The 24,686-nt window shown below is 42.4% G+C and overlaps 1 protein-coding gene across 1 annotated transcript in view; it reads right to left on the reverse strand.

The window, feature by feature from the left end:
• RGPD4 (RANBP2 like and GRIP domain containing 4) overlaps positions 1 to 21,455 on the reverse strand; it is a 33,884-nt gene extending 12,429 nt beyond the window's left edge. Inside the window, exons 1-20 of the mRNA XM_071574990.1 lie at positions 21,173 to 21,455; positions 17,580 to 17,647; positions 16,924 to 17,035; positions 15,967 to 16,119; positions 14,917 to 15,147; positions 14,335 to 14,480; positions 12,716 to 12,908; positions 11,920 to 12,010; positions 10,878 to 11,087; positions 9,765 to 9,943; positions 9,506 to 9,681; positions 9,067 to 9,190; positions 8,570 to 8,731; positions 8,112 to 8,249; positions 7,875 to 8,021; positions 7,266 to 7,448; positions 7,104 to 7,184; positions 6,549 to 6,684; positions 6,284 to 6,381; positions 1,239 to 5,760 (exon numbers count right to left, since the gene is read on the reverse strand). Of these exons, the coding sequence (XP_071431091.1) occupies positions 1,239 to 5,760; positions 6,284 to 6,381; positions 6,549 to 6,684; positions 7,104 to 7,184; positions 7,266 to 7,448; positions 7,875 to 8,021; positions 8,112 to 8,249; positions 8,570 to 8,731; positions 9,067 to 9,190; positions 9,506 to 9,681; positions 9,765 to 9,943; positions 10,878 to 11,087; positions 11,920 to 12,010; positions 12,716 to 12,908; positions 14,335 to 14,480; positions 14,917 to 15,147; positions 15,967 to 16,119; positions 16,924 to 17,035; positions 17,580 to 17,647; positions 21,173 to 21,247 (7,225 nt within the window). The 5' untranslated portion in view covers positions 21,248 to 21,455. The remainder of the gene's footprint in view (positions 1 to 1,238; positions 5,761 to 6,283; positions 6,382 to 6,548; positions 6,685 to 7,103; positions 7,185 to 7,265; positions 7,449 to 7,874; positions 8,022 to 8,111; positions 8,250 to 8,569; positions 8,732 to 9,066; positions 9,191 to 9,505; positions 9,682 to 9,764; positions 9,944 to 10,877; positions 11,088 to 11,919; positions 12,011 to 12,715; positions 12,909 to 14,334; positions 14,481 to 14,916; positions 15,148 to 15,966; positions 16,120 to 16,923; positions 17,036 to 17,579; positions 17,648 to 21,172) is intronic.
• Between the last annotated feature and the right edge of the window lie 3,231 nt (positions 21,456 to 24,686).

The following is a 24,686-nucleotide window of genomic DNA, read 5'->3' on the forward strand; positions in this document are numbered from 1 at the left end:
AAGGCAGATACCCTCAGAAAATAAGGCAAACAGAAGCCAAAAGCTTAAACGGAGTGATCCATTGTGTTGGTTCATGTAAACATACTAAGGGCTAGAACAGTCTTTAACAGGACAAATAGACTAGCCAGGCACACAATTTTAAGTACTCTCTTTCAGCATGCATGTTAATTATAAGACTTCCTGAGCCAACTGCTTTGACACAGCTGGGTTACTGTCCATGCCTGCTAGCGTGTTTTTATCACACATTCAGTGCAGTATGTAAATACCTTTACTATCAGGTTGCAAGGAGGATGTGCTTGTCCAAAAGGCCATTGGATTAGATTTAAAAAGGCTAAAATTAAATCCTAAAAAAATAAATTGTTTGTTTATAAGTGTTTACCTGGAACTTTAAAAGGATAAAAACAAACTTATCTATGTTCTGTAAGTATTCCACAGTTGTATTTCACAGCAGGAAATTTCATCTGTTAATTCTACACAAGCTGATACAACCCATGTGAACAGACTTGCAGCGATCATCTTCCACCACATCACTTTACTACATTTGAGCTAATAAACAGTACGTGTCCATAATTGAGACATCCCACCCTCCTCACAAAGACACTTCAGCACATTGTAATAGTCATGTCACAGCCACAACTTGTATAAGCACATCTTTTTCAGACTGAGACAAACTGTGTAACTGAGGATGCCATATGATCTCTTCTCAGGCTATGGAAATTAGGTGTTAAGGTACACAACTGAAATTGCAGAGGTCAATATTGAAGACTTGAAACAAAGGTATAGAGTAGTTTTAGAATACCCATCTACTCAATCATGGAGATAATTAAAATTTTAACTGAAGCATACATTAATTGTTCTCACACTTTAGGACTCAGAGCAAAGGCCCAGGTACATGCAAAATGAACTGCCTATTTAAGTCTCAAAAAGTGAGTCCACAGGTACTTTGAGCTTTTAAGTCAGAGATTCAGATACAGCACTTGAGGTACAGCTTTCTACCTGAAATCCCTGATCTCAGTAAACAAAACTCCATCCAGCATCGCATACTTTCAGTTTTATAAAACGTAATTATGACTTAAAATTCCCTCCTTTAGTTGAAACTCTGGAGAACATATGGATACCTGCATCAGAACTGAAAGAAACTACTTATTCTCGAGAGAAAAAAAGAGTAATGAGTAACACAGTGCTGACTGCTTAGTAAATTGCATAGTTGAATAAATTATAGTTCAATTGACACTCACCTTTTTCCAGAATTCTAAATGAGAAGTTAGAGGGACCATCTTGTGTTGAAGTAGGCAAGTTGTCTACTGGCTTTTGAGTGGCATTAGAGCTTTTTGGTGGTTCAGAGACTTCCAGTTCTTTTTGTGCTGTGTTCTGAGATGTTGGAATATGGTTTTCACTCTTTCTTGGAGGATTAAAACTGAAGCCAAAGAGGGAACCAGTGGCTGAAGTATTACCAAATGTGAAGGTTTTTGACTTTTCATTACTGAAAATGCTCTTCACAGATTCAGATCCAAATACAAACTTTGGAGGAGAAACCACTGCTTTTGTGGGTGTTTCAGAAGCATTTGACACCTCTGCAGCCTCTACAGTTACATTAGAAGTATCATCACTATGGCTGAGGTCAGTCCTTTCTCTGGTTGTTTCTTCTAGCACAGCTACAGCATTTTTACCACATGGAGACTCCTTTGGTGTATTGCCACGAGAAGAAAGAGGTGTTATGAGTGTTTCTCTCTCTTGGGCATGCTTTGCCTCATCAAAAGTTTGCTTAAATGAGTCTGCAACATCTTGTAGCTTGAATCGCACAGCTAGAAGTTCTACTTTCCTCTCCCCATCTGCAAAGTCACATGCAGTCCATACCCACGCTCTATCAGATCCTTTCATCTGTTGCAAATTCATATCTGGTGTTATTCTGTGATTGGCACAGAGTTTTAGTACCTGGTCCCTTCTCATTACTATACGCACTTGTTTGTTGTCATAGTTCTGCAGTATCTTGATATCCCCAATACCTCTTTCTTTCCACTGATTTGCATCTTTGTCGTATCTGTAGAGCTTAGCTCTGTGACTGAAGACAACTTGCTCATTTTCCTCACCACTGGTCACTTCCACGAGATCAGGCAGAGGTACCACAGGTTCAAAATATTGTCCATCTCTCTCTTCTTCTTGAGTAACATCAGAATCTTCATCTGTGCCTACTGATGTTCTACTTTGATTCTGTTTGGCAGGAGATTTGGATGGACTCAAGGCAGATTTAAAGCTGAAACTAAAACCAGTGGTAGACTCTCCGAATCTAAACAGATTTTTCCTTACAGGGCTACTTTCAAGAGGCGTTGCGTATACAGAACTACTTACACTATCATCCAATGCCTCTTCACGCAAGTCATAGTTATCCCATTCCAGAGTAGGGCCAGTACTTTCAGCATGTGGCTTTATAACCACATCAGAAGTACTGCTGGCACAAACAGAGTTGACATTTTCCTCTTCTGACAGTTTGGTTTTGTCATCTGTCAGAAAAGTTTTGAGATCTTTTAAGCCACACTTCATTTCTTCTGCTTTCTGTATAAGCTGCGCAGTCCTACCTGTATCAACAAGTTTGTGGGGTGTCTGCAGTGGTATATCCAGCAGCAGCCTCTGACATTCTTCAAACTTCTGTTTGAATTCCTCAGCCTGCTCTGGTGTCTTGAATTTTGCTGCCAGATGTTCCAACTTTGCATCACCATCAGAGAAGTCATTGGCCATCCACATCCATGCTTTGTCTGAACCAGAGAGCTGTTTCAAGTTCATTGTTGTTGTTATCCAGTGATTTGCACACACCTTCAGTACCTGTTCACGCCTCATCAATATTCTTACTTTGCCATTAACTTCATTTTTAAGAATCTTCAGGTTGCCCACCCCACGTTCTTTCCACTGGCTTGTTTCTGGATCAAACCTGAACAACTTTACTCTTTGGGAGTATAACACTTTCTCATCTTCCTCTCCTGTAAATGGTTCCACCTTTTCAGGCATCTGAACTATAGGTTCAAAATGGATATCATCGCTGTCCTCTGTCTTATATACATCATCATCCTTCTCACCAAGGTCAGCAGAAGTGTTTGTTTTGTGATCCATTTTAGAATTCTGTGGAGAAAACAGCTTTTCACCTGCGCCTGAAAAGCCTTTGAAGTTAGGGTCCTTTTTGCCAAATAGAAAGCCTTCTCTAGGAGTACTTTTTGCAAGATCAGCAAAAGTGCTGCTATTTTGCCCAAAACCAAAGTCGCCTTTCTCCTTGTCTGCTTTTCCTTGAAACTGGAATCCAATTCCACTATCTGAAGGCGGTCCCTTTTTGTCTTTTTCATCAATGCTTTTTAAGAAGCCAGTTGTACCCTCTTCGGATGGCTCATCTTTTTTAGTGGCATTTTTACCAGACTCCTGTATCCCAAACTTAAATCCACCTGCAGGCACTTGCATTGAAAAGCTAAATCCTTCCTTTGCAGGCTTAGCTTCAGTATCAGAAGAAATCTGAAATGTGAATGATGGTGTCTTCCCTTGGTCAAAACCAAACTTAAAGCCTGTTCCCAACTGCCCTCCATCAAGTTCAGGTAATTTATTTTTCAAGCCAAATGTAGGAGCTGACAAAGCATCACCAGCAGCCTTACCAGATGGATTTGGTGTTTGACAGGCTACACAGGCTGGTGAAGAACCTTCATTCCTCACAAAACAAGTACTACAATCCCACTGCCCTTCTTTTTTAGCAAAAAGTCCTTCAAACCCATTTTTCTGTGGCTTACTTGTATCAGCAATGGAACCCAACCCAGGAGCAGGGCATGTCTGAACAGTAGATATATTTGGTTGATTTTGAGGGTTAGGACTCTGACAAGAACAGCAGTTCACATTTTTTGCTTCATTTGGGACTAGGCATACAGAGCAGTCCCACTGACCTTCTTTTTTAGAAAAAGAAGTACTCAAGTCATTTTGAATAGCCTTTGGAGGAACTGATTGGCCAAATTTAGAGGAAATTTGTTGACCAGATACTCCTGTATTAGTTTTGTTTGGATTCTGGCAGGCAATACACTTGGAGGCAGTGGGTTCATTTCTTACTGAACAGACACTGCAGTCCCATTGACCTTCCTTTTTCGCAAAAGCAGATCCAAATTTGTCCTGTACTGTGCTACTACTGGCTTTGAAACTTGCAGTGCCAGTTAATGGTGTGCCATGTGTTTCCCACGTATCTGGATTTGGATTTTGACATGATACACAATTCTTTGCAGTTGCTTCATTTGGAACTAAACATACTTTACACTCCCACTGATTCTTCTTCATGAGGTGCTGCCCAAACCCACTAGAATAGGATTGCTGAGCATCCTTTGCAAATGAAATAGGAGGGCCAGATGCAGTTGATGTAGCTGTAAGGCTGCTTTTGCTGTCAGACTCACTGCTTACCCCATCTTTCGGGAACTGAAAGCTCAAGTTGAGGGTTCCAGAAATGGATCTGCTAGGCTCCTTGATGTCCTGATTTATATTTTCTTTTGCAGTACCATTACTCTGAGTCACAGATGTGTCAGCACTTGATCCCAAGGATTTTAAAATATTCTGTGCCTCTTCAAACTTTTTTTTGAAAAGCATTGCTTCCTCAGGTGTTTTAAATCTAATTGCAAGCTGTTCTGGCTTTGGCAACTCATCTGCATAATCTAAAGCATGCCATACGAATGACTTATCTGATGTAGCATTTGGAGTTAATTTCATATCAGTATTTATGTAGTGATTTGCACAGATTTTCAGCACTTGGTCCCGTCTCATTAAGAGACGGAATTTGCCAGTTACTTTATGTTTCAGTATTTTCACATTTCCAATTCCCCTTTCTTTCCATTCTTTAGATTCTGCATCAAAACGAAAGAGCTTGGCTCTGTTGCAGAAGAATTCTTCTTCATCTTCCTCACCTGTCTTTACTTCAATCTTATCAGGAAGCGGCACTACAGGATCAAAATGAGGCCCATCATCATCCTCATCTCCATGGGTACTTCCTCCCTCTGTTTCATGACTCCTATTGGCCAAATCAGAATTTGAAGTCAGCAATACAGGCTTGCTTGGTTCTTGAGCACTAAACGTATCGTTCCTCTCAAAGCCCAGGTTTTTGTGTGCACTTTGTCCTGTGTTTTCTCTAAGAGAAATGCCTGGAATATGCTTATTGCTAAAATTGAAGATATTTCTTGAACTTATTGTATGATCATTAATTGGCTTTTGTTCAACGTATCTATCATCCTGTAAAGGTTTATCGGATGTCAGAAGATCCAAGAGGCTTTCTCTGCTATTAAAAGATGGATTAAGAGGCTGTGGTGGTACTTGAGGGGGAGAAGAAAAGGTGAAGTCTCCATCATTAGACTTGAAGTTAGGTTTAAATTTAAAAGTTGGTGTCTGACTTGGCTGTGCTGGTGTTGGCAGAGGAGTTTTTGATCCTTCAGCGGTTCCTGGCTGTCCAAATTTAGGCATCACTTTTGCTTCTGCAGGCTTTAAAGTTGGTGGCGTGACTGAACGGTTTGTGAAATAGCCTGGTTTAGGCAATGTTGGATTTGTGCTTGCCTGTGGAACACTGTAATTGTAATAGTCATCACTCGCACGAGGAGAAATGAGTGCAGTACCAGGAGAATCAAAACGGAGAGGTGGACCATACATTTCTTGGGAAAACATACAACCAGAAGTGGTCTGCAGAGGTGGTGTATGCATTGGTGGTTGATAGGAATATATATGTGGCTGAGGGGTAAGTCGGTTCATGCCATAGACAGGAGGCTAAAGAAAAAGCAGAAAACAAGTACTTTGCTTATTATGGTAACACAGAGGGCAACATCTTACTGTGCTGAAGTCTGCAAAAAGGAGGGCGTGCTTGCACACAACTTTAAATCTAAACTAGTTTTACCTTAGTTTAAACTGGTTAGTTTAAACCTTAAAGGGCATTTGCAAACAAGCACTGAAAAAGGAGCACAACACAAGTGGGTTGCTTTTTTAGGAAAAAACTCTTGAAAACCCCATTTTCTTTTGCCACGCTACCTGAGGGATGGATTGTTAAGGGCTATCATACATACCCTGGAGGAGAACCCTACTAACATATGGCAGGTATTATGCTGGCTTTTCTTCCCAAACACCATATCCCAAAAATCAGGCAGAAAGACAAGTTATCAGTTTATCCCCAGCAGTCTAAGCTGACCAAATTCTGCATAAGGAACTTCAACTACATCCAGCTACGCATGGAATCAAAAGCAGTAATTTTCAGGAGATCAGTGAAAGCAGCTTAAGTGAGTAGATTTGATCTCACCTTTGTTGGTGTTACGTTGGTTGCAGCAGTTCCAAGAAGATACTGAGAGTTATAGGCAGGTGACTGGCTGTAGAACATAGATGGGCCAGTGGTAGCAACTAAAAAGGAACACCAGGAAAACAGTTTTCACATAATAGTTTCTTCTTGTTTTGAACAGACTCTCCCCAGCAATCAGTTTTTAATTCATTAAAACACTTTGGCATTATTTTCAAAAGCCTTACTTCATTTAGCTAAGCATTTAGACACAAATTCTGCAGCAACTTGCCTGTTAATGGCGCTTCATGAAGATTTTGTGCTCTCTGATAACTGTCTGGCATTGTATCTGTTCCATAGTTTTCAGCAGACCAGCGAGAAGATGCATTTGTGTTGGAATTATTAAGTTTCATTTCTTGCATTTCATTCTGTCAAGACAACATTTCAAGTGAGAGTATATTACACAGGTATTTGTAGAAGGAAACATGATCTCTACCCTTTTGCTATTTAAATGCATTTTCAAGCCCGATGGTGATGGTAAATTAAGAAATCCCCGAGAAGTGCCTGCCAGAATCATGCAAGATCTGCCCATGCAGTACAAAGTACTAACATCGTGTTCCAAACCAGAACTCTGTGCATACAGTCCTTAGATAGGCTGACTCAGCACCCCTGCCCAAGTCCCAAGTAGGAGCTTTTAAGCAAAAGATGTATTCTGTATCCATTTTAGGCAGATATATACAGAACGTAATTCTAGGAACTGTAAGGTAGCCCATGCTATTATCACTAGATCCCCACCATAACTAAAAGGCCAACTATTTTTCATTGAATTTAGTGACAAAATTTTTACCTTTAAAGCTTCCACTTGCTGACAAATCATTTGAAGTATAGATTTGTGATCTTCTGCCCACTGAGGAGTTTTAGGAGAAAACTAGGAAAAAAAAGTTAATTGAATCTTGTGAATTTTTCTTCAAATGTAATGATTCCCTGAAATAATAACTGGCCAACTTACCTTGTAGGTCCTAGTAGGCGAAGGAGAGAACTTAGTGGGTGACGGAGTGGAATGTTTCATTGCTGGATCTAGAGCTCGTGACAGACCATTCCTGAAGGCAAGACTTCCCTCTTCACCATTCTCACCAAGTTCCTGGATCACTGTATCTAGCACTTCCCTCACAGTTTCAATAGACACTGGTAGCTAGAAAGTTATTTGAAACATGATTCATGACTGCAATTCTCCCTCAAAACAAGGCAGATTACATTCAGAATTCTGGCTGAACAATTCACAAGGCTTTTATTACCCAACTACTGCTTTCTTTTTTAGAAAAGCTCTAAATCTATTAAAGATTTACATAAGAAAACAATTCGCAAAAACAATTATGTTTTCTCAAACTATTAACTTCTACAAAAAGACAGTGGCAATGTTTACATTAAAGTTTTAATCCACAGAGTGACAAAGATAGTACATGATCTGGTAGCTTACAGAAGTTACCTAGAGTTTAACCTGCTTTAATGCAAGGTCTGGTCTAAAAAAGCTAACCTAAATGCAAAGGGCTTAATTTTGAAACAGTAACCTAAGGCACTGCATGTCTTGAGCCAAGTTTTTAAAGCAAGAATGACTTACTTTCTCAGTTACTGATACATCTGAGGAGCTTTCCGCAATGATCTTCATTAGATAATACTTGGCTTTAAGAAGATAATTTTTGTGCTCCTCATGTTCTTCTGGCAGCACGGCATCATTTTCAATCTCTTCTGCCTTTCTTTGGAAAATCTAAAGAACAGGACACACATTAATTAGTATTAGTCAGAAGGAAACTGAATAAAGAAAAGTATTTCAGGGTAATACACCTTACAAAATTACCATGGCAAGATTCCAGTATGAAACCACATTCTCAATAGCTTCAAACGCTAACAAAGCATCATCAGTTTTGCCATCAACTGCATCCAACATAGCAAATGCTAAATGCGCCTCTTCTTCATATGCTGCAACCTGAAAGACCTACAAATAAAGTGAAGGACAATTCATATCTAACAATGGAATGACATTTTTTCCTGTAATACAGGAGAATTTTTACCCAAGAAAATTCGTACTAAGGACGTTCAGTGTCTTCTAATCATAAACACAATTTTAAAGGTAAGACTAAAGTTGTAAGGAGAGAATTTTCCCCCTTTATCAAACACTGATGTTACCAAATCTCATCATTAACAGTTTCATGGTAATAACATTATGAATTGCACAATGTAGACAAAAATCCATCAACTACATAGTTTCTGACATAGACCTTCTCTTACTTCAGCCTTGGCTGAATCAATATGTACCTGAATGTCTACACTATGGAAGTGTTTGAAGAGAGGATCAGTAGGTTCAGAAATACTCCTCTTCTTTTTGATAGTTTCCAGCATAGGCAACACTTTTTTCCAGTAGTAGACGCTTCGTCCAATATATTCCTTCTGGTCGTAGAAAGAGTTAAGATTAATTCCCTGGGAAGAAAAGACAACAGAAGCATATGTTATTTCAACAAGTTCAAGTCAAAATGCTATTCATACATATCCTTCTCCTGTTTTATTTAAAAGTTCCAAGAGTCCTTCTTTGACACTAAGCAAAGTAGCTACGTAAAGTAACATACATGTAGAAAATACCATTATAGTTCAAGACCAGTACCTTATAGAATGGCTAGAACAACAAATTTGCCTAATAAAATAAACAAATTTTTTCAATAATACACACTAATCTGATACCCTGCCCCTCAGATCTGTTCATAGTTTGGAAAACAGAGAAAAACACTTCCACATATTTAAAAACAATCTCAGCTTACCGTTTTTTGCAAGCTTTTTGCCCAGTGTATGATTAAGGCAGGTTGCAGGCCATGCTTCTCCAGTGCTCTCAGAGTACTTATGCCATGCTGCACAATAAGCCTCAGTTTTGCTGCTGTTCCTGGTCTGAATATCAGAAGAAACATTCCTTCATTAGGATTTTCTATTTCTCATCTGTTCACTTAACATTTACTTGATGGATATTAAGCCCATGGGCTTAGTTCTAACCTGCCTCTTGTTTAGAAATGCATTGTTAGAAATTAAAATTCCATTTTTAGAAATCTTTAAAGCATATCAAGTCCCTACTAGAACAAAGCTTCGATGACCAAAGTATGTCCAAAACCCCTAATTTTACAAGAATCTATTGACACCAATCAAAGCTGCTGTAGCAGAAATTCCCTAAAGGCTCAATCAAACATTTCCAAAGTGAAAAATCCTTACACTGATTTTCTCTGAAGAAGGGTACGAACAGCGTCCCACCAGGATCTTTGATTTTCAGTGTAGAGTTGTTTGCATACCGGCAATGGTAAGAATTGAGGCTGATGTGCACTGTAGTGAGAATTAAACTTCTCTTGCAATTGTAGGTTGCTGGTGAATATCACCCCAAGTAGGAATACCTGTTTTTATAAAAATAAAAGGTATTAAAATCCCCCAAAATTAATTTGTATGGTACATTAAAACACTTGGAAAGTTTACTTACTTCAAGGTCTAACAGGCAAATGGATTCAGGAGCATCTGTCTCAAGTCTTGATGTTTCTTGGGGCAAGTCGAAAAGCTGTTTCAGCCACTTGCGCATTGGGGGTAAGACTGACATGGAGTTCCACTGCAGGCCAAGCCACACGAGGTGCTGAAGGCTGCCACTGTGCATTCGAACAGCACCTGTGCCAAAACAAGGTTGTCCATAAACATCAGCTTCCTACAAGTCATCCAGACTTGTATCTGGTCAAAGCTGGGTTTCACATTTCACTGCCAGAGCAGACAAAGATATTTTACAGACCAATGAGCATCAAGATTCCAGCTTTCACTTATGAAGAAATAAAAACTTCAGATTAACCAAACATATCAAAGTTCATCTAAGTTCTCAAACACAAAAACTTCTTGAGCTTCTGAGGGGGTGACTCTCAGAATTCCTCTGCTTACATCCTCACCTTATTCATTCCAACAGGCAACTAATTTTAGCCAACCAAATTTCCTTCTCCAGAAACCTTGAAGGAATTATTCATGAAGCACTTTTTTACTTTGTAACAAAGCATAAGTTCTTCCTAGGACATTAAGGCAGCTTTGGACAGCTATTCCAGGTATTTGTCTTTTGTTGCAACATGAAGTATTTCTAGAAAAACTTTCAGTACACAAAGCTGTCCTGAGTTTCAGCAAGTAACACTGTAGGGATTGAAATTCAGCAGCAGAAAAAGAACTGACAAGCTTAAACAGTAAGCCTTAGTCAAGAGAGGCTAAGAGAAATCCCATCACCAAAGATCAGACAAGGCCTGTTGATGTTCAACCATGTTGATCAGCCTGCCTCCTGCTGCAGGGTAAGAAAAGACTTTGGAGATGAATGTTAGCAAACCATGTTGAAACCCTTTGTTTTCTTCCCCCCTTGTAAATCCCTGCTATAGAAATTATTTACCAATTGTGCAGCCTAGCTGAAACTTGTATAATCCCCTAGTTAACATAGATTACCATAACCCTTCTCCTTATTAGCATGTCCTGCCTGCAAGACCCTTAAATTGCGTGTCACGTGTTCAATAAAGTATTCCAGTTTCTACCCCCAGAATGGGATGATTACTTTTTAGACTCTTACATAACCTCTTACCGATATCGTATTTATTGAGTTCCACTTGGACTGGTGCTTGTGTAGTAACATTTCCAATATCATCTGTGCCAATAAAAGATCTCTCCCTAGAAGCTCCACTCTCAAACAGGCTATCAAACAATGTAAATAAACCACTCTTGTTTGCAAAGGATTCCACAATCTCTTTAAAGAAGTCTTGCTTCCCATGGCTTAAGTTCAGCAGCATATGACCTGGAAAACAGAAACACACTTCACATTAACCAAGCAGTGAACATGAAGAAAGCATTTGGTACACACTGGACTGTTCTTTGCTACTGAAGGCTGGGCAGGAATCAGGGTAAGATACATTCTCCCTGTAATTAGGTCAGTGTTTCAGCACACAGGCTTTCCAAGCTCTTAGTGACAACCATCCTAAGGCATTTCTAAATCCAGCTCTTTCAGAAAACAAAGCCATCTTACCATTACTGTTGTAGGGGCATTGAAACTGACCTTAAAATATGCTGCTATAATACAAGTGGAAGCCTGTCTTAACGAAATCCATTCTGAAATAATTAAACCTGATGTCTACTGGGCTCATTTGCTTTCATTTGTGTCCTGTAAGACTGAAAAACTGCCTGTACTTAGCAGCAAAAAGAACAAAGCTGATGAACAAGTAAAAGGGTGAAAAAGTCAGGGAAACAAACAGTAATATTTTCTTTTCCTCTTGGGGCTAACAATACTTGTAAGAACAGTCTCAGCAGGCAGAAGCAATTTTCAGTAGATTAAGAGACCAATAAAGTTACATTCTACCTTAGTGTGCTGAAGAGTCAAAACAGAGCAAAAAAACCAACCTCTTGAATACAAAAGAGAGCACACACTACCAGCATGCTTAAGACTAGGAAAAAAACTTTTGGTGTTAGAACCAAATTAGTATTTTGTTTTACACTTGTAGTCAGAATTCAGAAGGCTTTACTGCATACTGGAGTGGTAACATTACATTAAAAGATAAGTGTGTTAACAAATCACTTAGCCTTCACAGTAACTCTGTAACACTAAACTGGAACTATGCAGCTATTTTTATTACCAGACTGGCTTTTTCGATCACAGGCCAACATTTCTAGCACATCTTGTCCGGTTTGATCCCCTTTTATTAGTTTTGACTTTGGTTTAGGAACCTGGTGAAGAAGTAAGGAGAAAATGGTTACAGCTTTTTCACAGTAGGGGCAGAATATTTAAATGAATCTTATAAAGAAAGGAGTGTCTTTATAGCGTTAGGAAACTATAGAAAAACAGGCATCATTCACTCTGAAGGTACTGCACAGTGTATCTAGGGATGGGGTTCTGTGTGGGGTGGGGTGGGTGAAGAGAGAAGAGAATCCACCCGAAGCCCACAGATGTGCAATTAGAGCTATTGAAAGTAATATTAAATGTACACAAGAGCAATACCTGGAAGGCAAGCAATGGCATAAAAAAGACCATCAAGGGAAAGAATTAGAAGGCAAAGAATTTTAATATTTTTAATTCTGCTGTCACACACGACAAGTATATGGGAACTATTGAATTCATCATCTTGTCTCCCTATAGCAACAACACTCAATATGTATATTCAACTGTATTATGGAAAATAATTATTACAGAATATAATGCAGGAAATATATTCACTAACCTTTAAGAATCTGGTTACTCTGACAAGGGAAACAGCTAAAGGTATAGTTTAACCTATTCATTTGAAACCTTTTAAACAATTGTGAAAGTGGACAGTCCTCCTTTGGGTACACAAACACTAGTTCATCTCTGGAATACAGGAGTTCAACAGGTGTACAGCAAGAACATTTAAAGAACTTCATCAACTAAAGGCATAAACAAAAAAAATCACTTACCTGGAAACTTATGAGATAACACAATGCTGCGAGTTCACACACAGCTCTCCACTGTGCCTCATTGTGTTGGGCCATTTTCAGCAGCAAAGTTCCAGCATGCAGGTACAGCTGTCCTTTCATTTCCACATAGGTACGAGTCAACTCATCAGCCCCATTTACATACGGTTTCACTGACTGAAGCGCTCGATCAAAACTAAAATGTAGAGAAGACTCATTCTAAACAGAGTCCTGGTAAAAGCTATAGCAGGTGATTTTGGCTCATGCTATTTTACTGTGAATCAAGTAACTTTGTGAGTCAGCAGCCAGTAATGTTTCTATTGCTTAAACACGTCACTAGAAAGTAAACATACTAAACATTACCTAGACATTTATGGTCTTTTTCAGCATATTTTTGCACAGGTACTTTCAAAACTTTTCTCCTGAGCCACATGGATAAACTTGTTCACTAATGCAGATGTAGAGACAAGCAGGAGGTACTATTCACTCTGCTCTTTCTTTTCCTTCATTTATCAGAAAGGTCCAAAAGACTAGACAGGCTCTTCCAAAACAGAAGACACTGTAGGAATTTTAGTAGCTGTAGACAAGTATGCAACTCCCACTCAGGAGAGGCTTTCCAGAAAACAATTATAAACTCTTTCAATTACTGGACAAAACTATACTGGCTGTTAGCATTGCCATGACCTGGAAATGTTTCAGATGTAAACACTTTGAAAGGCTCTAATAAATCATCATCAGAAAACCCAAGATGGTCAACATTAAAGGAGAAAAATAAAATGAGACATACTTGGGTATTAAATATTCCTCATCCAATGTCTGTATTGCTTCAAACACTCGTGCAAGATTAACAGACTGAGTATTTTTGCAAAAGGCAGTATAATATCCATTACACAACTGAGGAACAACCACAAGTCAGTAAAAGCCAGTAAGAAAGGGAAGATAATAGCAAGGAAAACATAGACCTTAAGCAGTATACTGAATACAAACATTGTTTAGTACTGTTCTGCATGAACCACAGATGGTAAACCTTGAAGTCAGCTCTAACACCACCAGTTTTATCTGAAGGAGGGTGTTCTTACTGCAGGTGGTTTCCTCCCATCCCAATTATACTATGTACACAGAGTTCCTAACTATTCCAGCATGTTTGGTTAATTTAGAATAAAATAACCAGGACAAAGCTGATACATAAAGGGTGGGTTTGGTTTCTCAGTTTGAGGGTTATTTTGTGGCTTTGTTTGGATTGGTATGAGTTCTTTGGGTGGGTATTTTTTTCCCACTTGTCTGGAAAATCTGGATTAGTCAATTGCTGAGGCACAGAACTTTGTTTCCTTACTCAGGGGAAAGAAGGTACAAAGTTAATAGTCCCAGGATATCAATGAGTCTTTCCCATGGCTGTGTGCTGCCCATTCAAACAAGGCTTCCATCTCTGTCAGAAGACAGTTTGGGGTTCACCTCCCACAAGAACTGCTCTTAGCAGCCAGCACAGAGACTCTCTCTCCCATCCACAAACAAGCTAAGCTGTGAAATAGAAGCTTGGCAGATGTTCTGTAGCCCCGAAAGGAAAAAAACCAAACAACTCCTAGAGAGTTTTTCTTTTTACTACAGGAAAGTTTAAACAGTACCTTTCAAGTGCCTCTCTGCATTCCTGAACATCTCTAGAAGAAAGTGTCAGTTTGACAAAGCTGGAATAGGCCAGCAGGTGATCTTTCTTGATAGTTCTCCAGTTACTTTTATCAGACTCCAAGTCTTGTAAAGTTTCCAGATATTCCTAAAGAAGAAAGTTCATCACAGGATAAGGAACAGTCATCCTTCCATGAAGGCAAGGGCAGTACTTCTTCAAAACACACTAGTAGCATTTACTGCAAAATCCAGTTTCACAGGTGAGATCTTAACATATTCTTCAGCAGCAAAGTTCCAGGGAACTATTTGCTTGAGCAATTTTACCCTTTATGGAACTGCTGTATCTAACTCAGCTTTTGTAGTTAGAAACTCAATAGCTCTATAAAGTTTAATTTTAGGGAGAAAATTCCAATTTAAAAAAAAAAACCACAAGAAGTATTTTGTAATTCCACTGGTTTCAGTAGACTTGCATTTGAAGGAGTTAAATCCCTTGAGAAATAGCTGTCAGAGTAACGACACTAAGAGAAATAGACCAGATAAAAAGATATGGAAGACTATCACAGGATCAAAATATGATTAAACACCTCAAATGTCTCTACAACACAGGAACACCATTCCAAGCTTGTCTGCAAAGGTATTTTCTTCTCTGCCTCCTGACAATGGAGCACAGCATCTTTTAATCTATTATTTGAACGGTAGAGTGCAACTAGTCTGATGTTTATGTAGACATCATCCGGTCTTGCATAAAGTTCTGCTTGAATCAAGTCAAAAAGCTGATTCCACCCATCTTCACCTTTACAATCCAGTAACTGCTCCTGTTGAAACATGAAGGCAAGATGTTAATATTTCATTTACCACACTGAGTCTCTTGTGCAACTACAGTACCAATTTTCTTTCCTTCACTACACAGGCCACATTACTCAGACTACACTCCTAATAGTTTTCAGGTATTACATAAAGTTTCATGAAATACTCATATATTTAAAAATGTAGATAAACTATCATAGAAGAAAATCCGCATAAGAATTTACCTCTTACCAATGCTTCTCAAACCACTTAGTTCAATGACAGCATACCCTGCTACAGACTACCTTGCTTAAAAAAACCCCAAAACACCAACATCTTGAGACTTCAGTGTGGCTGCTGCCTGGCCACACAAAATTAATATACTTGTGAAAAAGTGCCATGGCATGGCTGAAAGCATTTACACAGTATTTGAGAATTACAGCATTTCTCACATTCTGCAAAGTTGATCATAATATTTATTTAAAAACATAAAACCAGGGTAAAGCAAGCAAGTCCAAGTTCACAGACCTGGCAACTGCAAGTGACACAACAGAAAGAACAAGTAGTAGCCATTCAGTCTTAACTTCTTGACTGATAACTAATTATTTCCCAGCATTTTTGGAGAGGATTAACCTTGCAACATTAAAAAGGGTATGAAAGCCTGTAATAGCAGCTTTCTTGAAAGCTAGACAAAAACGTCAGACTACGAAGAATGCAGCACCTAATAATGTTAAAGATTCTAGAACAATTTAGCCAGGAAGAGTTTTGCTTGAGGGAACATGCAAAAAGCACTCTAGTCAGATGCAGCAAGTTTCTTCAAGGCAGAGCAGAGGTAATTTTGAACTTACCTTCAACCTGTAAATAGCAGGACTCCCAGGGAAGAGCTTAGCAGCTCTATCAACCCAGTATTTTGCTCTTCCATCAGTAATGTCATTATTGCATAGTAACTCTGCAATCTTCAATACAAGATCTTTCTGCGTTGGGTTCAACTCCACAGAACGCTAATTTTCCCCATGAACACACAGGAGAAAAAAAAGATAACTTGATCTTATGATCCATATAGAACAGGTAAGAGTTATATCTCCACAGACAGACTCAGTTATTCTAATCAATTAGAACTATAAATACAGAATACGTAAGAAAAGCCTTTCCAAATGCCACCACTAGTTTACAGCACCCAGATGCAACTGCTGGAACTCAGAAGAGCATTAAGTAAAATAATGCAAAAGCCAAGTCTGCTGCATCTCCCACTGGCTACTGAGATACAGGGGCAGCAGGACTGTAAGGACCTCTTGTCTAGCCAGGTGTAGAAACTTCAGAAAGAAAAAATAAAGACACAGTCTAAGAATTGTGATAGACTTCACAGAGGTGTATTGGCCAGACTTCTGAGCACATCCTCTCCCCAGAACCAGAACAAAGGCATTCAGACTGGGAATTTGACATTTATATCAAAAATTAAATCAAAATTAGATTTGCCCTTCTCTTCTGTCCCTCCAAAACCAACCAACCAAACCCACACTGGGCCTGCAGTGTTACAGCAGCCACTAGACCCCAGCTGTCATCACAGTTTGCAATGTATGACATGGGGAGAATTTAACAGCAGGTAGCACAAAGATCAAGTCCAGAAGAAAAAACAAAGAAGCAACTTAACAAGAATCTTCTCTGCAGATTCATATGATTTCCATTGTCAAATGCAATAGTTTTCCCAGCTTTCTTCTATAGGTTTGAGAATGCTCAGCATGGAAGGATTTAAGAGCATTGGTAAAGAAATACAGCAGCATATTAGGGGTCAGCATAATACTTACCTTGTAACATCCAAAAGCTTTTTCTACGTTGTCCTCAGCTTCATAAATTTGTCCAAGAAATCTGTGTGCTTTGGGATCTCTCTCTTGTACATTGAGGTATGTAGATATGTACCTATGAAGGGGTGTGGGGGAAAGTCAGTTACTTGACCACTATTTTTCAATAATACTCCTCCTCCCACCCAGAGCTATGATGGCAAATCTGCCATACAGGAAGTACGGGTCTATTTTGTTCTAGATACTTTGTCCAGACCATACACGAAGTACAGACATGCCTTGTTCTGGATACTGTGTCCAGACCTTTAAGTTAGCAGTAACATGGTTTACAGATGTTACTAATGTTACTTATTTGCCAGCATTTCTGTCTATTAAAAAAAAAACAAACACAAAAGCAGGACTTCGCAGAAATGCCGAGCACTGCTCAATAAAACAAAGAGGGGGGAGAGAAGCTACTTCAGCCAGGGAAGTTTTACAGTACTACACAACTACTCTTAAGTTATTGTTTTACAAGTATTTAAATAGCACTCAATATCCACATTTACTGCTACCTTAAAGCAGCAAGATATTGATCTCAGTTTTTCTGGTCTGCTTCATATTAATGTAACTTTTCTTTTACATTTTAAAGAACAAAACAACAAACATACATCAATGCATGTTACCTTTTAGCAAGTTCATATTCCTTTATTTCAAAATACAGCTTAGCAAAGAGGAATCCTTTCATCGATTTCTGAAGGAGAAAAACCATGACAAACATACTTCAGACATATAGCACTTAAAAAATAATTCCTAGTGTAACCTTTCTTTTCAATAATGCCCAATACTCAGGTAACTGAAATTGACAACTCAGCTCAAATCCACTCATCATATTTAAGGGTCTGCTTTTGAAAGATGTAGGTTTAAAGATTAAGAGGTTTTGCTTTAATTGGAAAAGGGTACTAGACAAAATAGAGATTACAACCAAAGAAAGCAACAAGCCTTTATACATGTGGTATCTCATACCCTATTCATTAAAGAGAGTGGAAGAATAAGGTCAGCTACATTCAATTTAATTCATTTCAATGCAGCACGGGAAAAAATATCCTACAAATCAAGAGAGATCTGTCATTTAGCCTTGCAATAGTATACTGTCATCAGACACTGCTGTTTAAATACACTTGAGGAAAAAGCAATTTTTAAGTCATTCTCAGTTTGGGCAAGAAATATATTTATGCGGTAGTTTATTTCTGACTAAAATTATTTGAACATACACACTCTATAGGCAAAAGCTGGAACACCTGCAAAGGTATTTTTGGGAGAAAGAACAAGGAAGTAACAAAGGCAAAAGAAAAAGAGGGCTTGGAGAGGGCAAGATAGCAGAAGCAAGAATAGGAGGAAAGGAACAAGCTGAAGGACTGATAAAGTTACAAGAAAAAATCTCAAGGTAGAAGTAAAGCAGATAAATTTAAAGCTTGAACTCCCAATATCAGTTCAAAAGCAGCTCTTGCTCTTGAACCAAAAAATACTGGAACTAGTTGCATCTATGATTCCAAACAAGCGCGCACATTTTAAATGCATTTGAATTACTAGTCTCCCTCCCGCTCTCACCAGCACTACTCAGTCAAAATTTAAAAAAGCGGCTAAAAATGAAAAAGGCCTCCTAAGATACTTCAAGTTTTCAGCTTGTATTTTTCAAGTCTGTTATAAAAAGACAACACTGAAATTTGTCACAATGGAGTCACATTCGGCATCTCCTTTTAAACATGGATGAAAAGAAACCTCAAAATAAATGCAATGCAGTCTTATAAGGACCCCCTTCCTAAAATCAACACAAGAAAATCAGTAACATTTTCCACCTTTGAATGTGCTTATAGAATTAGTTTTAAGCATCACTTATTAAAAATCTAAACAAAACAAAAAAACCCACATATGCACCAGTTGGTCTTAAGCACAACAGAAGGAGAGGATTTACTTCGTTGCTGAGTTCAATAGGAGTATTAAAACAATTAAACAGCACCCATGATTCTGACAGTGGTGTCCTTGACATGATCTGGTCTAAACAGCACTCAAGTCAATTACACAATCACAGAACAACTTTGTAACTGTTGGGAAAGAGGTACAAATACTGATGATGTACCCAGGCAGTGCAGACAGGCCCCTCTGCACAGTGGTGAACATGGACACATTCACACCACACAACACCGTGGAATATTCTAACTCCACAATAAAATCAATTCAGAGCAGCAGAAAAGGATCTTTCAGGATTAAATAACTCCCATGAACTGCATCAGACTGCTCACTGTGACGTGTATACGATTTTCCAGAAATAATTAAAAATGGGAAAAAGTCATGCAGAATTCCTCATTCTTCTGTGCAGTTACTAAAATACAGTAAAAAGATAATTTTTTCCCAGTTTTCCCTCTCTTAATAGTGCTATACAGACAAGAACATTGACCATATCACACATAAAAGGAAACTGAAAATGTCTCACATGTTCCTTGTTTTGATTCTTCTCCTGAGAAACTCAGGAATCTTTTTCTGAGGAAGAGAAACTTGCAAAACAGGGGAACAAGACTCGTAACAAAAATGATGAACTCTACTCAGAGAGCTGGTAGACTCTTTAAAAAAACTACAGTAGGGTGTAAAAAGCAGGTGCACAGCTGTGGTAAACCAGTGCTCCCAGTTAGGGAAAGCACCTCCAGTAAGTGAAACCCCACGGCTCTTCCCCTCAGCAGCTAACCCTTATCTCTCTCGACTTATCCTGAGTAAATATGGACTCACCAATACTTTCATAGACACCGTACTGTGCAGAATCTCAGAATACTTAGGATTGAAAAGGACCTCTGGAGATCATCTAGTCCAAGAGCCCTGCCAAGGCAGGGTCACCTAGAGCAGGTTACACAGAACTCGTCCAGGGAAGTGTCTGAGTGTCTCCAAAGAGACATCCCTCCAGACAGGGATCCCTTTTCCTCTTATCGCCACAGATGAGGACGGGCTGAGCACACCAAGCCCCAGCACCGAGACCGTCGGGCACGGCACGGGAGCCCCCGGAGCGCGGCCGCCCCCCAGCCCGGCGGGGACGGGACGGCGAGAGCAGCCGCCCCCCAGCCCGGCGGGGACGGGACGGCGAGAGCAGCCGCCCCCCAGCCCGGCGGGGACGGGACGGCGAGAGCAGCCGCCCCCCAGCCCGGCGGGGACGGGACGGCGAGAGCAGCCGCCCCCCAGCCCGGCGGGGACGGGACGGCGAGAGCAGCCGCCCCCCAGCCCGGCGGGGACGGGACGGCGAGAGCAGCCGCCCCCCAGCCCGGCGGGGACGGGACGGCGAGAACAGCCGACCACAGCCCGGCGGGGACGGGACGGAGAGAGCAGCCGCCCCCCAGCCCGGCGAGGACGGCGAGAGCAGCCGCCCCCCAGCCCGGCGAGGACGGCGAGAGCAGCCGCCCCCCAGCCCGGCGGGGACGGGACAGAGAGAACAGGCGACCCCAGCCCGGCGGGGACGGGAGAGAACAGCCGACCCCAGCCCGGCGGGGACGGGAGAGAGAGAGCAGCCGCCCCCCAGCCCGGCGAGGACGGCGAGAGCAGCCGCCCCACAGCCCGGCGGGGACGGGACAGAGAGAACAGGCGACCACAGCCCGGCGGGGACGGGACAGAGAGAACAGGCGACCACAGCCCGGCGGGGACGGGACAGAGAGAACAGCGGCCCCCCAGCCCGGCGGGGACGGGACAGAGAGAACAGCGGCCCCCCAGCCCGGCGGGGACGGGACAGAGAGAACAGCGGCCCCCCAGCCCGGCGGGGACGGGACAGAGAGAACAGCGGCCCCCCAGCCCGGCGGGGACGGGACAGAGAGAACAGCGGCCCCCCAGCCCGGCGGGGACGGGACAGAGAGAACAGCGGCCCCCCAGCCCGGCGGGGACGGGACAGAGAGAACAGCGGCCCCCCAGCCCGGCGGGGACGGGACAGAGAGAACAGCGGCCCCCCAGGACGGCGGGGACGGGACAGAGAGAGCAGCCGCCCCCCAGGACGGCGGGGACGGGACAGAGAGAGCAGCCGCCCCCCAGCCCGGCGGGGACGGCGAGAGCAGCCGCCCCCCAGCCCGGCGGGGCAGGGGCAGCGAGGCCTCCCGGCGGCGCGAGGGGACGGCGGCCCCTGAGGAGTCGAGGCAGGGCTGCCGCTGCCGCCCCACGCGAGGCGGGAAGGGGCCCCACAGCCGCTGGACGGAGCGGCCGCAGCTCCCCCCGGGCCCGGCGCGGGTGGGGCGGGCGAGGCCGCGCTTACCTCTCTGGGAGACGAAGCCGCGGCCTGTACTGAGGCGACGTAGCGCTCCAACTCGGGCTTCGTACGCCTCATCATGGCGCCGCGGCGGTGTTGGGGCCTCGCCCGGTGTGGCTGGCGAAGGAGGCGCGATCCCGGCGGGAGGGCCGGTCCCGGCGGGCTCAGCCCGGGGAAGGCGCGGGGCGGGGGAGGAGGAAGCGCAGCAGCGCCGCGGCCAACGCACGTTACGCAAGTTCCCGCGCAGCCGTGCGGCGCGCGCAGCCCCCGCGCCCCCACCCCTCCAACGGCCGCGGGAAGGGCGGGGCCGCGCATGCGCACATGGGGCCGGGGCGGGAGCGCTCGCGAGGGGCGGGAAAATCTGTCCCGGAAAGTCGTCACGGCGGTGACAGGAAGGTTTGGGTTCCTCCCACTGCAAACCGTAACGGACTCTCACCTGAATAATATATTATAATATACTAGGTGAGAATATGTATATATGGCTCGGCTTCGCGAACGAAGATTTGGGAAGGGCTGTCCCCACGTGGGTGTGCCCTTCCAGCCTGCACAGTGGAGTTTTTAGGTGAGGCTCAGTATGCGCAGAACTGGCCCCACCGTTTAACTCCTGAGGTTCATCTGCCACGGCCGAGCGAGCTTGGACAGTGACAGTGAAGTCCTCAGGACTGGAACCTACAGCCCCTGGTATTCCCAGGAGATCTCCCATCCAAATACTTACCGGGCCTGGCCCTGCTCAGCTTCCAAGATCTGACGGGATCTGGTGTCAGGGTGGCATTTAGCTGCCTAGGTGAGAATACATTTATCACCTAAATAACATACAATGTGTAATAAAGTCTCACCGAAAACTATGTAACAGTTCCTGTGCCTCCATCATAAGGAGGGCACAGGACTGGTGCAGCAAGTCCAGAGGAGCCACGAAGCTGGCAAGAGGACTGGAACACCACCCTTCTGAAGACAGGCTGAGAAAGTTGGTGCTGTTCTGCCTGGAAAAGAGAAGGTGACGTGGACACCTCCCAGCAACCTGCCAGTACCTGAAGGGAGGCTACAGAGAAGTCGGACAGGGACTCCTCATCAGGAACTGTAGTGATAGGACCAGGAGTGATGGGTCCAAACTGAAGGATGGGAATTTTAGGTTAGGAAGAAATTCCTTGCAGTGAGAGTGGTGAGGCACTGGAACAGGTTTCCCAGGGGAGTTGTGGATGTCCCTACCCTGGCAGCGTTCAAGGCCTGACTGGAGAAGGCCTTGAGCAACCAGATCTCACAGGAGTTTTCCCTGCACATGGCAGTGGGGGTTGGGACTGGATGATCTTTAAGTTCCCCTCCAACCCTTAACATTCTGTAATTCTATATCAGGTGGTTCACAGCAACCATAAATTTAATCTGTAAGCATAAGTGCCTTTTCACTGAGACCCAATGCTCCACAAAATGAGTCTTTAAATACTGTAGCAGCTGTGGTGAGAAACTTTTATTTTCAAGGCACTGTGAATAGTACAATTAAACAAGCTCTGAAGTACAGCTGGGAACATGGACCAAAAGACAAGATCAGCAATCTCAAGGCAGGACAGATTTGCAAATTATAATTGTACAAGTTTAGTGGCTCAGATTCTAATCACTGGAATTAGGCATCTCTTCTGCCAGTTCAGATGCTTTGGTCAAAATGAGGCCACTGGGCTCTGTGTCTGAAGTGTCATTAAAACTTTCTCCAGTTCTCGATCTCAAACAAACCCATTGACAGCCATATGATTCCTGCCACACCTAAAAATTACTGACAGCCCCACAGCTCTTACCCTCTTTGCAGGAAAGATAAGGAAGCATAGCCAACTTGTTCCTCTAATACCTTGACTGAACAAATTAAGCCTCTATTGTTATTTCTTCTATTAATGGTGACTTTAGAAATTTCTTTTAATTTCCACTTGCCCAAAAAGAATGTTTTTCTGTACTTTTTAATGGTGTGTCTACAGCTGGGGTTACTAAACAATTTATTATCTGCACCTGCCAGACTAAGTAATAAGTGTCTTGGTGCTGGTGCAGGGAAGAACACTGGAGTTTACTCAGTTGGCTCATGGAGAATGTGTGGGGTGATGAGCTGATAAGGCCTGATGGGTTGAGGGAAATGCCTCAGCCCCCCTGGAGAGATGCTCCAAGCAGACGACAAAGGGCTTTCAAACTGATAAGATTAACAAAAGATGGAGTGTTAAGACAGCACGACCTTCTCTTTCGGTATCTTCAAGGGCCCACCTCACCTCAGTGCACCTGCATGACCCCCCCAACAGATTGACTATTGGTCACAGAGACACCCAGAAGAAAAAAAGATATAAAAGAAGTGCAGTTTAACTGCAATTTGGGGAGAAAAACTTTCCATCTCTGGGAGGGCAACCTGAGAGCTACCCTGTCTCCCCCATTCCATCAATATTGCAGGGATAAGCCACAGAATTCTTTACTTTTTCTTATGCCTTATTATTATTTGTAATTTGCTATAGCTCACTGGGTGTATGTGTGTTAATGGGAAATGGCTATATTTTTCCTGTTGTTCTTTTTTCCTTTTGGGTTATTGAGTGTGTTTACTGGTGGTGTTGAACTGTCGTGTTTCTGTTTAGTAATCTTCTGTTAGATATACTGCTGGGGTGGCCGTTGAGATGATGTCTTTGGGGGGGTATTTTGTACAATCCTGCAGCTAAATGTTCTCACTGACTAAGTAACCCTATATAGTTATTGTCACATATTTGTATTAATAAATGTTATTTCGGGAGCTATTGTGAGAAAGGTTGTTTTCTCTTGTTGCTATTAAGTGTGGTCCTCACATCAGGGGTTAGAATACCTTCCGGCCTGTGTTCTGTCCAGCAGTCCGGCAGGCAGTGCTGGGTTCATTAAGGCTCTAATTGTTCTGGAGACACTTATTGCTGATAATTTTCTCCCTGGCTGAAGTGAATCTTCACATCAGAGGTCAGAACCCCTTCCATCCTGTGTGCTGTCAGTTAAAAGACAGACAGTGTTGGGTACATAAGGATCTGATTGTCTAGAAGCACTTACAGCTAATAACTTTTAATTAATACAGTTAAGACTAGAAATCTTTGCATTTCTGTCTCCCTCCTCCCTTTCACGTGACAAGAATGTTACTGTTCTTCAGCTGATGGGGAGGCAGGAGAAATTGCCTTCATACAGACCAGGTCCAGTACTTTGTCACTGGTCACTGTCTTGCCATCTCTCTGGAAGTGGCAGCCCCCATGTTGTCCCCGGTGGTCACAACATGGGGCAGGACAGCCTTGACTCTGGTGCTGTCTGTGCAACCTGACTGTGCTCAGCTCGGCTCACTACGCATCGATTGGAACAGAGCATAAGGCTTGCCACTGCCACCAGCAGAAAGGTTTTAGGCTCAGCCTCTTCCCCCTACAGCAACATCCACTGGGCTTTCTGGAGTGGTCCCTACTGTTAGCCTAAGCAGGGGCTTCTAAAGAATCTCTCTTGCCCACACATGATTGATGGATGCCTCAGAAAGGGCAAAGATTCTGAGGCATCCATTCCC

This window comes from Pithys albifrons, chromosome 1, assembly GCF_047495875.1.
Source record: "Pithys albifrons albifrons isolate INPA30051 chromosome 1, PitAlb_v1, whole genome shotgun sequence".
Lineage (NCBI taxonomy): Eukaryota > Metazoa > Chordata > Aves > Passeriformes > Thamnophilidae > Pithys > Pithys albifrons.